The sequence below is a fragment of the Panicum hallii genome, chromosome 4 (assembly GCF_002211085.1).
Source record: "Panicum hallii strain FIL2 chromosome 4, PHallii_v3.1, whole genome shotgun sequence".
NCBI classification, from domain to species: Eukaryota; Viridiplantae; Streptophyta; class Magnoliopsida; order Poales; family Poaceae; genus Panicum; species Panicum hallii.
Genome location: NC_038045.1, coordinates 42,892,583 through 42,907,656, shown reverse-complemented (window position 1 = coordinate 42,907,656; position 15,074 = coordinate 42,892,583). Strand labels below are relative to the sequence as shown.

The 15,074-nt window shown below is 52.2% G+C and overlaps 1 protein-coding gene across 1 annotated transcript; it reads right to left on the bottom strand.

The window, feature by feature from the left end:
• Nucleotides 1-1,409: 1,409 nt before the first annotated feature.
• Nucleotides 1,410-13,135, bottom strand: LOC112890101 (4-hydroxybenzoate polyprenyltransferase, mitochondrial-like). The gene is made up of 8 exons (XM_025956956.1): nucleotides 12,719-13,135; nucleotides 3,482-3,617; nucleotides 3,206-3,327; nucleotides 2,290-2,359; nucleotides 2,058-2,207; nucleotides 1,834-1,969; nucleotides 1,640-1,736; nucleotides 1,410-1,515 (listed from the first exon to the last, which is right to left on the bottom strand). The coding sequence occupies exons 1-8, from the start codon at nucleotides 13,084-13,086 to the stop codon at nucleotides 1,446-1,448; spliced, it is 1,149 nt and encodes a 382-aa protein (XP_025812741.1). The 5' UTR covers nucleotides 13,087-13,135; the 3' UTR covers nucleotides 1,410-1,445.
• Between the last annotated feature and the right edge of the window lie 1,939 nt (nucleotides 13,136-15,074).

Genomic DNA, 15,074 nt, shown 5'->3' with positions numbered 1-15,074 from the left:
CGGCTCAGATCTAAACAAACCGCGACCTAATCCTAGACGTCTGCTACGGATCGGGCGGTCAGGATTCAAAATGGGCGGGGCAGTGGCGCTTGGTCGACGGAGTTGGAGCTTCCGCGGCGGAAGTTCGCCGGAGCTGGCCGAACTCGGCCCTCCGGGCTGGGATTCGAGCGGGAAAAGGGTCAGGGAGGTTCGGCACAACACGCATAACCCACCTAGGGTTACAGCGAGGCTCGCCGAGGCTCTGGGTGGCAAGCACAAGGGCGACAGCGGGTCTGCACAGCGTGACTCGCCGGCATGCGCGTTCACGCGCTGCTCTGGACTCGTAAACGGGGGTAAAAGGCTGTGGGTGCGTGCGCCGTGCAAGAACAACCCAAAACCGGGTCTGAGCGGGGTTGTGTAGTGCCGCAGGACTGTCACCGCGCCAGAGCAGCGGCAGCGGAACGCCGGTGGCGGTGTTTCGGCTGCAGGGGCAGGCTACGGCCTATCGAAACTAGCGCAAAAGGACCAGGAGGAAAACGTGGTGCTCACCGAGGCTTGAATCGGCCGGAGGCGCAACGGAACTGCCGGACCACGGCGGAGCAGAGGCGGCTCCGCTCTGAGCTCCAATGCGCGGCGGCGGCTAGGGTTTGCGGGGCGCTCCGGTGGGCTAGGGTTCAGCAGCAGTCGGGCGACCGACTTATAGGGCGGCTGGGTCATTCTCGGCGTGTGGGACGGAGGGGACGAGCGCGGAGATCGCGGCGGGTCGTTGTGCGGCCGGTGGAGGCGAGAGAGAAGGGACCGACACGTGGGCCCGGACTACCAGAGAGAGGGAGGCGTGCGCGGGTGAGCAGCTGCCATGCGGGGCCCACCTGCCCGCGGGGGAGGCGCCGCGCGCGGGCGCTGCTAGGCCTCGGACGTAGATGGGCCGAGCGCAAGGTGGAGGAGGAGGTGGACTGCGAGGAAAAGCAAAAGCTAGCCACGTGCGGGAGGAGAAGAGGAGAGTGGGCCGTGGGGAGGCGGGTGAGCGGGCTGGCTAAGTGCGAGAGGGAAAGAAAGAGACAGGGAGAGAATGGGCCTGCGCGAGGAAGGGCCGGCCCAAGGGAAAGAGAGGAGGCAGGCCGGGCTGCCTGGGCTGGACTGCTTCTCTAATTTCCTTTCTCTTTTCTTTTCTAATCCTTTTGAAACTTAAATCTATTTGAATTCAAATGAACTTTTAAATTCAAACCCTGTGCACTCATTCCAATAAGACATATGCACCAGCATGAATGCACAATCATGTTGACCCTAAAATAAATTTTAATTACTTGTGTACTTTAATTAAATTAAATGCAAGCTAGGAAAAATAAATCCTTAGAAAATTAATGGAGCCAAATTAAATCCATTATAAATCTTGAAATTTTACATTAGGGTGTTACATAAACTGATTACTGTGAATAAGAATTATTGACAATACACGCCTCCTTTTATCATTTTGCAAGTATTCCACATAAAATTCCACCAAATAAGAATGCTCCGAACCACTTATTCGATACGAACCTGCAAAGTAGGAATTAAAAGAGAGTGTTCAAGCATTCCATATCTAGTAGTACCAAATAAGTACATGACAAACAAAAAACATATATTTAATTAAACAGCAAAGGTTGAGTGTGAGGGTACATACTTCCTGTGGCAATCTGATTTGTTCGACAAGTCAACAGTTGAAACCTGCCATGCTAAATGTCCAGCTGCAGCTGCCAGGAAAGGGTAGTAGGGCCAGGCTGTTCCACATGATTAGGGTAAGTATTCATTAATCTAATGTGAAATTGTAATGCTTTTACTAAATATCATATAACAAATGTGATGCTGAGCACTAACCAAGGTGAGCATTGTAGCCAGTGAGTGCTAAGCTGCTAATGCATGCAGCACCAAAGCCACTAAGCCAGTACTTTGTATTATCTCCAAAAGTTATGGCTGTGCTCTTAACTCCTGCTTTGAAGTCATCCTTTTTGTCCTGCAATGCATGCGTGTAAAAGAACCTCACAAAATGGTTTCCATTGGGAAAATTACAACTATAAAACAAAACAATATATCATAAATACCTGATGTGCGTATATTGTGTCATATACCAGTGTCCAACATATGCCAGCAAAATATATTGGAAGGAGGACTGCATAATCTAAGCTTTCTTTAATAGCAGCCGATCCTAGGAAAACGCCACAGTTGATGGTGAAGCCAAGAAAGGCTTGAGGCTGATATGAGTGGATTAAATAAGGGCGAGTGTGTCAGCAAGAATGCATTTAATCCAAGCCTCATTGTGTTTCATATACATACCCAGTGTATGAGTCTCTTCATCAGGGGATAAAAGAAAGACAGAACAAGCCAAGAAGCTCCAATAATAAGGCTGTAGCAAGAAAATGACAAACAATTACAGGTGAATATTAGTGTATGTATATTGTTAAAAAAACAATTCATATATAATGCAAACAGTACTAGAGGGATTATCAAGGGAGATAAAGAATTAAGTGAAATGTAGATTAACACACATTAATTTCTAACATGTAAATATTCTTTTGTGTCATTCCATGTCATCCAACGAGTGAAATATTTTTCTATGAATCATGCCTTTCTGGAAACTACGTATACATGTAGGGGTTCCAGCAAGTCCATTTTTTTTTAATCTAGATAAATTTTAGGAAAATTTGATATTTCATTAAATTTCAGTCGAATTTTCTAGAGTGTTTGTTGTTAGTTTTGTAGAGTGTTTTGTACTAAGCATCTATGTCAAAACTATATATAATTGCTTTCACCACATGCTTTATAAAATGAGACGTAGATGCCTATGTTTTTGTAAATTTGACATTTGATTATGTTTTCACCACAAAAGAAACTAGTTTCCTTTGTAAATTTAATATTTGATTAAGTTTTGGTCAAATTTTGCTTCACCGCACGCTGGCATGCTGCCATAGAATTAAGAATAAAACTTGATTTGCCCCATGCTTCACCTTAATGTACCATCTACTATTGTGTGCATTCTATGTTTTCGTTGTTCAGTTTTTTTCTCTTATTTTTCCTTATTTACTTTATTTTTGTCCTTCTTCATACACATTATCCAAATATTCAGCGTTTTTCAGTTATCAAAATAATATATTTTTAGTGTGTCTGTGAATTACAAAACCAAATAGCCCCAAACATAGTAAAAAATGCATTTCAGTCAGACTCACTCGCAATGAAGATATGTCTAACATACCTACGGTTATTTAGTTGAAGAAGAAAACCGAGCCATAGTAGAACTTGAAATACGAGGAAGTAAAATCCTTCAGCAGGGGTTAGAGCACCTGATGCAAGAGGCCTGCTTTTTGTCCGTTCAACCTACAAGAGAAACGTGCCAGTTATATTAGATGCCATGCAACTGCCTAGGAAGATTCAATGATCTTCTTGATCGATCAAGACATTAAAAAGAACGGGACAAGAGAAAACAACTAAAAACATCACTCTAAAAGTAAAAAAAGAAAAGAAAAGTGACCTTCTTATCGATGTCTCGATCGAGAAGATCATTGACCGTGCACGCAGCACCCCTCAAGATAACCGAGCCAAATCCAAAGAGTGCCAGCATTTTCATGTCGGGGAGCTCCGCTTTGTTCGCTGCTATTGCAATTGACCTGTAATAAAGCAAAGTATGCAGTCTCTCTTTGTCATAATAAAGACAACAAGTGTTGTGTACATATCCACGTAATATTAATATATACTAACATGTTGACACCAGAATAAAAATACACACAAATTGTTGTAGACAAGGCCTTCATACTAGTTAATATAGGAATCTAGCACAACTGATGATCTTGCATATTTAGTTTCTCATTTCTACGTGAGGAAAAATATTGGTTTGTCCTAATTTTTCCTAAGGAAACTAACATTTCTACATTTTCAAGTTTGTCCGTAGTAAACGTAACTGTCCTAATCTTGATTACGCTTTTTCTCCACAATGAACTCATCGCTTGTACAGAACCTTTGATACATTTTCTCTACTTTTCTTCTGAAACTTTGATCCTGATAATTTCAGCGTGTAAATGTAAATTTTTATAACAAGTGCAATTTTTTGGAGTAATTGTATCGTCAAGTAGTACGAAAGCTCGCTGAGTGAGCTTGAGGGCTTCCGCAGTTTCTGGGCATGGATGCAGGAAACGCAGGAGGAAAGTTGCTTCTGCGATATTGGCCAACGGGATGTTGAACTGGCGACAATCGACCACTGCAAACTCATTGCCCAGGTTCCGAGCTGTGCGTTGGCATCCCGCTCTCTCAGCTGCTCGCTGCCTGCGCTGGGCACGTTTGGCGTTCTTGGCTATCCGCTGCGCCTTCTGCTGCTCGTCTTCTTGGGGAAGTCGGAGGTGTTTTCATCAGCGGAGAAATCTCCGGGTAGGTCGTTGGCGTACTGATCTTCCTCAATATCCGCCATGAAGACTTCTCGCTCTGGTGTGTAGTCTCCGGTGCTTGAAGTGACCAGCACAGTTGAACCTCCTTCTTCCTCAATGGTGGAGAGGAGCCTGCCTTCCTAGAACAGGAGCTCACCGAGACAGGCCACGAGGTGAGACTCGTTGTCGAGCAGTTCGGAGGGTTTCATACCCTTCTAGTACACGAATCTGTCTTATGGGGTTGATGTGATTGTTAGACCCTATTAGGCGCTTAGGGTTGATGTGATTGTTAGACGGCATCCAATCATCAGTGTCCGAGTCATAGCCGGGGGAGGCGACAAGACGGTTGCCTCCCAACATGCGGTGCCTTCTTGTTCTTTTCCGAGTTGAAGTAGGTGATCCAGGTTCTTCTCAAGTATGGATAAGAACTAGGACTGCATTGCCTCCTGATAAACTATTGCCGAGTTGCGTAGTCCGAACGGGAATTGGAGTACGAACTAGAAGTCAGGTGGAACCCGAACTCATTCCCATGGCTCTAGATTGGGTTAGGAAACTGGATCTTGTCCAGATCATCAACGAATTCGTCGATGTTGCTACGAGGAGTAGGTGCAGGTGTCTCCGGCTTCTCGGTATCCATGAGGTAATGATGAAAGTTACCTACGCTATCAGCGACGCAGATCCAGGAGCCGAAGACAAACGTCGCGCCTTCTTCAAACGCGACGGCTAACTTGAATGACGCTATCACGTTCTCCAGGAATCTTCGATGAACACCCCTACCTGGCGCACTAGCTGTCGGTATTTTATCCACCAACCTATCAAGGGATACCCCGAGGTTGTAGAGTTCTAGGCAGGATGTCGCCGAGATTAGAAACTCGAAGGTGCACACAACACAATATTTAGATAGGTTTAGGCCGTTGAATAGTATAATACCCTACGTCACGTGTGGTGGTTTGTATTGCATAAGATTGTTGATGTTTTTGGAGGGGTCACTGTCCGCCTTTATATACAGGGGGGAGGATTACAGATTTTCTAGCCTAGTACGAGTTTAGGAGTCCTACTTCAGCTGTACCGAGTAGCTTCCTTCTATACTGACTAGTACTACTCGTATTCGAATATTTAATAGATTTAAAATATCTAATTCTTATTGAAAAGGATCTATGTCACGTTAGCAGTCCCGTAACTCTAGAACTGACGCCGTTGGAGATGCCCCATCGCATCAGCCATCAGCTGTCGGCCGGACGTAACACACGGGGTAGCTGACTCCGGTGCTCTTTTTACGCGATTATTCTCCTCTCACTTTCATTCTTGGCCTACTTTGTTTATTCTCCTCGGACAGCGTCAACCACGAGCTCCTGCAATGCCTGTATTGCGAGGCTCTTTCCGCAGCCACTTGACAGCGCTGGGTCAAAAATGATATAGGCGAAGCGCTGGGTCTACACCGGCTTGTGGTGGCGATACACTCTCAAAACCGGTAATTAGTCGTTATGGCTAATATTCTTCAGTCCAAGGGTGGTGATTTTTGTCAATATATAAGTGCAAGTGTGTAACTGCTGAAACATAACAGCAAGTTCTTGTTGGATTAAATGGCAAAAGAAGTGCGCCCACCCACCCTAGAAGTTAGTTAAGATACTCCATCTAATTTAGGTTGCATTTGTTTGGCCTTCTCACAAACTGCCTCAGTGCCTCCTTGCTGCAGTAGCAAGAGAACCAGAGTTGAGGAAGCCCAAAAAGCGGCTTCACTACTCCCGTTCATTTTTTCTACTCGAATTAAGATCCGGCTCATTACTATAGTGTTGCGTGGCAGATCAGGTGAAGCAGAAGCTACGAGGAGCCGTGGCAAACAAGCTCTTAGTTGACATGGCTATTATTAGATGAAAGTGGCATGCATAATTCTATGTCCGATCCGATCTGAATCTGAACCTTGAGGATAAGGGGAAGAGTTACGTCTAATCCAATTCCGATAACATCGCAAAAATCCAAAAAGATACGGATATAGTTAGAAGTGAATATAGGATTGTTTCATCAAAATAAATATGGACTGACCATATATTGAGTTAGATCTAAACGGACAGATTTGTAAAACGTGTTGCCCTCCTAGGAGGCAATAGAATAAAATGACTCTATATCTACGAACTTCTATATTTTCTTTAAGGGAAATAGGGGAAATTCAAAATACTAGATCTGACCGACGTGGCATGGAATCATGGCCAAGTGATCTAGCATCGAGTGATGGGAATAAGTCTCTGTACTCGGTCTTTGTGGGCAGGATGTTTTCTCTCAGCATTTCTCAGCATCTTGGACTGCTTTAGAGCAGCTAGGACAGCAGTTTTAAGAGCAGCTAGGACAGCAGCATCTTGACTGCTTTTAGGACAGCATCTAGTTTGGCATCTTAGACTAGCAACTAGCATATCCTTGGCTGGCTGGCAGCCTATAAATATGTATCCGCAACCCCCTAGAGGGTATGGCATTGTGGTAGAGTTTGAGAAGTAAACCTAGAAAAAATTCCCAACTCCTAGTGTCATCTTCACTCTCAATGAGAGTGAAAATTCTGCTACTAACAAGTGGTATCAGGGCCGTACTATCCTGTAGCCTAAGCATCTCCTGCTCATCCCCTTCCATAGCCTCGCAGCAACCCCTGCCGGCAGCAGAAGCGGCAGCAGCAGCAGTTCCGGCTGCTCCTGCTCAACCCCCTTCCTCTGTACAGACAAGCAGCAGCTTGCCTGATGGAGGATCCACTCCACGTAGCAGCAGCAGCCCCCCGCAGCGCGCCATGTCCGCAAGATACTCTCGGCACTCGGTCACCTCGAACGTGCGGCGCCAGCAGGAGGCCGAACTCGCTGCAGCGGAGGAGCGCGAGCGGGCAGCAGCAGAGACCGCTGCCGCAGCGGCAAGGGCGTCGAGGCTGGCAGCAGCAGAGCTGGCAGCAGCCTGAGCAGAGGTGGAGGTGGAAGCAGCGGCGGCTGCAGCACGTGCGGCGGCAGCAGAGGCTGATGCTCTGCGCAGCAATGCCAGCAGCTCTGTCTGTGCTAACGACAACGCCGACGTAGACCTCGAGCTGCTGGCCATGGATGCATCTCGAGAGCGTGCAGCGCGGTGGGCAGCCGAGCACGCCTATAGCGGCGTTCCCGGAGGAGGCCAGCATGGCGGCGGTGCCCCCGGAGGCCAGCATGGCGGCGGTGCCCCAGGAGTCGCGCACGGCGGTGGAGCTCGTGCCGGAGGCGCGCACGGCGGCGGCGCTCTGGGCGGAGGCGCGCACGGCGGTGGAGCTCCTGCCAGAGGCGCGCACGGCGGCGGTGCTCCGAGCGGAGGTGCGCACGGCTGCGGCGCTCCGGGCGGAGGCGCGCACGGCAGCGGTGCTCCGGGCGGAGGCGCACCTGATGGCCGCGCGTTGGAGGCCCAGCGGTTGCGGGAGAGGGTTGCTCAGCTGGAGGCTGAGATGGCCCGTCACCGACGACGCGGTAGGCTCGACGGAGAGCGCACCCCTCACAGGCAGGGCGACTCCCTCTCCCCAGACCGGCGCCAAGGCCATTACGGGGTCCAGGCCGTCGTAAGGGACGGTGGGTGGCCTACCCTCACCAAGACCAACTATGTCGAGTGGGCCACGATCATGAGGATCAGGCTCCAAGTGCGGCACTTGTGGGAGGCGGTCTACTACGGCGACGTCGACTTCGACAAGGATCGACGGGCGATGGACGCCCTCATTGCTGCAGTCCCGCCTGAGATGCAGTTCTCGCTCACACAGAAGGAGACTGCCAAGGAGGCCTGGGACGCCATCGCTGCGGCATGCATCGGCAGCGACTGCGCCCGCAAGTCCACACTGCAAACACTTCGCAAGAAGTGGGAGAACCTGGCATTCAAGTCGGGTGAGGACCTCGACGACTTCGCCCTCCGTCTCAACACCCTGAGGCAGAAGCTGGTGTAGTTCGGTGACGCCTCCTACGACGAGGAAAGAGCTATCGAGAAGCTCTTCGTTGCCCCCCCCCCCCCGAAGTACAAGCAGATGGTTTGCTCGGTCAAGTCTCTAGTGGACCTCTCCACGATGTCGATCGAGGAGGCGATTGGTCGCCTCAAGGTCGTCGACGCCGACGAGCCACATCTTTCCTCAGACCCTGTCACCATTGGCGGCAAGCTCCACTTCGCTGGGAAGCAGTGGGAGGTCTGTCGAGGTGACGGGAAGAAGGGGGAGCCTTCTTCCAAGATAGACGGCCGCAAGCGTGGCAAGCCGTGCAAGGTGCCGGGTGGCGCCCAGGCTGGGGCTCGAGGACGTGCCGAGGATGGCGCGCGCGGAGGTGCCTAAGGTGGCGCCGTCGGCAAGCGCAAGCCGGCACAGGATGATGTTTGCCGCAACTGTGGTAAGTCTGGCCACTGGGCTAGGGACTGTCGACAGCCACGACGCGGCCAGGCCCACATCGCACAGGCGGAGGAGGAGGAGCCAGCTCTGCTCCTGGCACACACAAGCAACGAGCTACCTCCAGCGACATCGGCCGCAGCGGCTCTCCTCCACCTTGACGAGCCGAAGGCACATGCCCTTCTCGGCGACGGCTCCGGCGATGACAAGACCGATGGGTGGTGCCTCGACACCGGTGCCACCCACCACATGACTGGCCGACGGGAGTTCTTCACCGAGCTTGACCCCAGCGTCCGAGGCCTCGTCAGGTTTGGAGATGCCTCCGGTGTGGAGATCAAGGGCGTCGGTTCCGTGGTCTTCACCGCCAAGTCCGGTGAGCACAGGCTGCTCACCAGAGTCTACTACATTCCCGCGTTGAGGAACTCCATCATCAGCGTGGGACAGCTAGATGAGCACGGCTCGCGTGTGATGGTTGAGGACGGAGTCATGAGGATTTGGGATCGCCAGCGTCGCCTTATTGCCAAGGTAACCAGGGGCGCAAACCGCCTCTGTGTCCTTCATGTGCAGGTGGCACAACCCTTCTGTCTCACTGCTCGTCGGGACGACGAGGCGTGGCAGTGGCACGAGCGCTTCGGGCACCTCAACTTCGAGGCCCTAAAGCGGCTCAGTGCCAAGGAGATGGTGCGAGGCCTGCCGTGCCTCGACCATGTGGAGCAGTTCTACGACGTATGCGTGTTGACGAAGCAGAGATGGCTCCCGTTTCCCCACCAGGTGAGCTTCCAAGCCAAGGAGCGGCTCGAGCTCGTTCATGGGGACTTGTGTGGCCCGGTGACACCGGCCACACCGGGAGGACGACGTTACTTCCTGCTGCTCGTCGACGACCACTCCCGCTACATGTGGGTGATGGTCCTCGGCAGCAAGGGAGAGGTTGCGGACGCCATCAGGTGCACGCAAGCTGTGACGGAGGCGGAGTGTGGCCGCAAGCTGCGCGTGTTGCGCACCGACAACGGCGGCGAATTCACGGCGGCTGAATTCGTGTTGTATTGCGCTGAAGAAGGCATTCAGCACCACTACTCCACGCCGTACAGCCCGCAGCAGAACAGCGTCGTCGAGCGGCAAAACCAGACGGTTGTAGGGATGGCCCGGGCCCTCCTCAAGCAGAGGGGGATGCCGGCTGTCTTCTGGGGAGAGGCCGTGGTGACGGCCGTCTACATCCTCAACCACTCGCCTACCAAGGCACTCGACGGCAGGACGCCATACGAGGCTTGGCATGGGCGTAAGCCGGCGGTCTCCCACCAGCGGGTCTTTGGCTGCCTCGCGTTCGCCAAGGAGCTTGGCCACGTCAGCAAGCTCGACGACAGGAGCATTCTGGGAGTGTTCATCGGCTACGCGAAGGGCTCGAAGGCCTACCGCATCCTCGACCCGAGGACACAGCGTGTGCGCACCGCGTGCGATGTTGTATTCAATGAAGGTGGGGGATGGGCGTGGGACAAGGCAGTGGACGACGGCTCGACTCCGGCGTACGACGACTTCACTGTCGAGTACTTCCACTTCGAGGGAGCTGGGGGAGTAGGCAGCCCTTCTTCGACGAGCGTGCCTACCCCAGTCCCCGAGCCTTCACTGTCCCTGGCGCCTTCTACCCCAGCAGCACCACGCTCTTTAGCTAGGACTCAGGCTGCGACGAGATCGTCTTCGCCGACTCCACCACAGCCGGTGACACCATGCTCTCCAGCCACGACTCTGGCTAAGACGAGTTCCTCGTCGGCTCCATCTCAGTCGGCAACGCCAGCACCGACATCCACTTCTCCGGTCATGTCTACTCCAGCACTAGCTCACGTCGAGCCCAGCCCGGTGGAGTTCGCTACCCCACTCTCTCACGATGAGGAGCACATCGACGTGTGCTACGACGGTGAGCCGTTGCGGTACCGTACGATGGAGGATCTTCTTGGAGACCAGCTAGTGCCGGGACTAGTGCCTCACAACCTGGAGGGGCAATTGCAGCTTGCGTGCGACGACGGTGAGCCTCGATCTTTCGTAGAGGCCGAGAAAGACGCGGCATGGCGTGCCGCGATGAAGGCGGAGATGGATGCGGTAGAGAAGAATCGCACCTGGGAGCTTGCTGATCTCCCTTGTGGTCACCGCGTGATCACCCTTAAGTGGGTGTTCAAGCTGAAGAGGGATGAAGTCGGCGCCATCATCAAGCACAAGGCTCGCTTGGTGGCACGAGGTTTCTTGCAGCGGGAGGGGATCGACTTCGACGATGCCTTCGCTCCCATTGCCCGGATGGAGTCCGTGCGACTCCTCCTTGCGCTGGCTGCCCAGGAGGGCTGGCGTGTCCACCACATGGATGTCAAGTCGGCGTTCCTTAACGGCGACTTGAAGGAGGAGGTCTACGTGCACCAGCCGCCGGGATTCGCGATCCCCGGCAAGGAGGGCAAGGTGCTGCGCCTGCACAAGGCCCTCTATGGCTTGCAGCTGGCACCAAGGGTATGGAATGCCAAGTTGGATTCCACGCTCAGGAGGATGGGCTTCGAGCAAAGCCCGCACGAGGCGGCCGTCTACCGACGGGGCAATGGAGGAAATGTCCTGCTGGTGGGCGTCTACGTCGATGACTTGGTGATCACCGGCACCAAGGTTGCGGAGGTGGCGGCGTTCAAGGAAGAGATGAAGGCCACCTTCCAGATGAGTGACCTGGGGCCTCTCTTTTTCTACCTGGGGATTGAGGTGCACCAGGACGACTCCGGGATCACACTTCGGCAGACTGCCTACGCCAAGCGCGTCGTTGAGCTAGCTGGGCTCACCGACTGCAACCCAGCTCTCACTCCGATGGAGGAAAGGCTGAAGCTGAGCCGCGATAGCAGGGCAGAGGAGGTGGATGCTACCCAGTACCGGCGTCCTGTGGGGAGCCTTCGCTACCTTGCCCACACACAGCCGGACTTGGCGTTCTCCGTCGGCTACGTTTAGTCGGTTCATGCAGCGACCGACGACGGAGCACCAACAGGCTGTGAAGAGAATCATCCGCTATGTTGCGGGGACTCTCGACCACGGCCTCTACTACCCGAGGTGCCCTGGAGCAGCACACTTCGTTGGGTACAGTGACAGCGACCACGCCGGCGATATTGACACCAGCAAGAGCACCAGTGGGATCCTCTTCTTCCTTGGCAAGTGCCTCGTCAGCTGGCAGTCGATCAAGCAGCAGGTGGTAGCTCTGTCCAGCTGTGAGGCCGAGTACATCGCGGCCTCCACCGCTTCGATTCAGGCGATCTGGCTCGATCGACTGCTAGGTGATCTCCTCGGCAGAGACGCTGGAGCGGTGGATCTCCGAGTGGACAGCAAGTCCGCTCTGGCCCTGGCAAAGAACCCCATTTTCCATGAACGGAGCAAGCACATCCGGGTGAGGTACCACTTCATCCGAGGCTGTTTGGAGGAAGGGAGCATCAAGGCAGGCTATATCAACACCAAGAACCAACTTGCAGACCTGCTCACCAAGCCTCTTGGGAGGATCAGGTTCATGGAGCTCTGCTCCAAGATTGGGATGGTCCAGATTTCCCACAAGACGACGCACAAGATTTAGGGGGAGAATGATGGGAATAAGTCTCTGTACTTGGTCTTTGTGGGCAGGGTGTTTCTCTCAGCATTTCTCAGCATCTTGGACTGCTTTAGAGCAGCTAGGACAGCAGTTTTAAGAGCAGCTAGGACAGCAGCATCTTGACTGTTTTTAGGACAGCATCTAGGACAGCATCTAGTTTGGCATCTTAGACTAGCAACTAGCATATTCTTGGCTGGCTAGCAGCCTATAAATATAGTATCCCCAACCCCCTAGAGGGTATGGCATTGTGGTAGAGTTTGAGAAGTAAACCCAGAAAAAAATCCCAACTAGTGTCATCTTCACTTTGAATGAGAGTGAAAATTCTGCTACTAACATCACATCGAGAACTTGGACATTAAAAATGTAACGTGATCGATCTAACATTACAAACATAGCAGCTAGTGATCGACAAACCAGAAGCAGGGCCATGCGCAGAACCAAATGGCGTCGGGCTTGTCGAGGCGCGCAAGCAACGCGTAGGGCCTCGCCGCCGCGGGGAGCCAGCGCTCCACCCACGACGCCGCCGGCGAATGCTGCTGCCCTGGTAGTGGAGACTCCTTTTGCTGTACAGGCTCTGGAGATAAGGCGGCGGCCGAGACGATCCCATGTCCATGATGTGTGGCCTCACCCTCACGTATCCTCGACGCCGGCACGCGGTAAATCTTACTAAAATCCCGTGTGTTTCCGCAGAAGGCTCGGGACTGTTTGACACTACTACTAACAGGGAGGATTCTAGTATGTTGTAGCTGCAGGGAGAGGGCGGAGCCACGGTAGAATGCCATGGATCGATGAGAGAGATAGCAAAGTAGTAGCAGGCTCTAGCCTTGAGCTCCAAACTTTGGGCAGCTACCGTCTTCGTTCGACCGGCAGGCAGCTGTATGTACGTAATGCGGCGGCTGCTTTATTTATTTTGTCATTTGTCAAACACTGAGATCGATGTAGTACAAGTTAGCAGCCGCACAATCATTATATGTGCATGACGAAGCTTCGCTCCCCCAACCCAATGCAAGCAAGTTGAGACTGGGCGCATCTATCCAATCTCATCTCGTTTAGAATACATTGTTGGTCACATGTGAATGCACACAGTTCAAAGTATGGCCAATTCAGTACTGATGGAAGCCGCTATTTTATTTAAGGGGGTATTTGATGCAGGGGCTAATTGTTATGTTTGATGTTAAATAAAAAGATTAAATATAAGCTAACTATAAAATTAATTGCATAAACCCTTGCTAATTCACCATATGAATGTAGCACGATTTAATTAATTTATCATTAACATATGTTTACTGTACCACAATATGGTCAAATCATGAACTAATTAGATTTAATGGATTCTTCTCGCAAATTACCCACCATTCATGCAATTGGTTTTATAATTAGATTATATTTAATAATCCAAACATCCGATTAAAGTTTACTGAGAAACCAAAACATGCTGCGGTGTATTCGGCCGGCCGGCTAGGTGGAGTATCGGCCAGAGGTCATTGTCATTCAGGTGCCTCATGTGAAGTGACTTTCCCTCTCTAAATCTAATGCCATGCATGTGTATTCGGTTGACCGTAGCCTAGCCGGCGGTGGCTTGTTACTGACTCTCGTTGACTTTTCTTCACCAAATGACCAAGCCAATTGTTGAATATAATGTTTCTTCGACAATATCTATCACATACGCAATTCATATCGGGGCTGTATATCTTGGAATCGGTGACGGGGAACATATCAGCAAGAGTCAAAAATAAGATGGGCGCTGGGCGCATGATCTGGACAAAAATTGGCCGTTGCGCCTCCACCAATAGTGCATGCTTGCTGATCCAGGAGAACGCCTAGCTCACCGGTGTAATAATGGTCATCTCCAAATTCCGAAAGGTCAGATCAATAACATGTACTCCTGATTGCATGTTTTCTACAATTCTGATTTCGGGTCTTCACCGCCACGCACACCTCTTCACCATCTCCGAAGTGAAGCTCGCCCAGTGGCCCGAAGGCGCTAATAGTACACCTAACATTCTGTGATGGACTGGGGGTTCTATTCCCCGCATATGCGAGTGGGGAGCGACGCGTCGTAGAAGATGCTTGCCCCGCCACCGGTTGTCTTCCCAGTCTCCGATGGCTTCCGCCGCCAGATCCCACCGCTCGGTGCCTGCCCCGCCCTCGCCCATCGTCTAGCTTCCACGCCCCGCCCCGCCCCGCCCCGCCCCGGTCCCGGCCCACCGGCTGTGCAGCCGCCGCCCCCGGCAGCAGCGTCCCACCGCCGCCGTTCTTCCCTTCCTCCTCCCTCTTCTAAGGTCGTCGATGACCACCGTCCCCCGGCAACCCACCCTCCCGAAACCCGAAATCTGAAACCCTAAGCTCCGCTACTTCAACCACCACCCTGGCCGCCAGCGACCTCGCCGGCGGTCGCTCCCCCACCTCCCACCCCTTGCCGGCGGGCACTCCACCCCCTCCCCCCTCCCCTGGCTCCCACTCCTCCTGCCGCGCAAGCCCGAGCGGCGGCCGCAGCGGCCGGCACTCCCTTCTGCAATTGAATTGCGTGGAGTAGCATATGCGATGAACGGAATTTCCGGTTCTCCTTGGCGCATATACGTACTGACCTATTGATCCCATCATGCATGAGGGGGTAGTGCTTGTGCATATTGATATGCCAAACAAGTCCTATGCTGAGCTGATTATTCTTGGGTTTACTGGGAGCTCGATGTTTGTGCATAGCTTCAAAAATCAAATACATGAGTTTCTATAGTATATATAGAGAGAGTTAACTCACTCGCGTGTAACT

Excerpts from the sequence above, each read along its gene's own strand:
- LOC112890101 (XM_025956956.1), bottom strand. The coding sequence starts at position 13,086 with ATGGCATTCTACCGTGGCTCCGCCCTCTCCCTGCAGCTACAACATACT. Across the intron at positions 2,360-3,205 it reads CTTCAACTAAATAACCGTAG|CCTTATTATTGGAGCTTCTT; the intron begins GTATGTTAGACA and ends TTCTTGCTACAG. Across the intron at positions 1,970-2,057 it reads ACACAATATACGCACATCAG|GACAAAAAGGATGACTTCAA; the intron begins GTATTTATGATA and ends CATGCATTGCAG.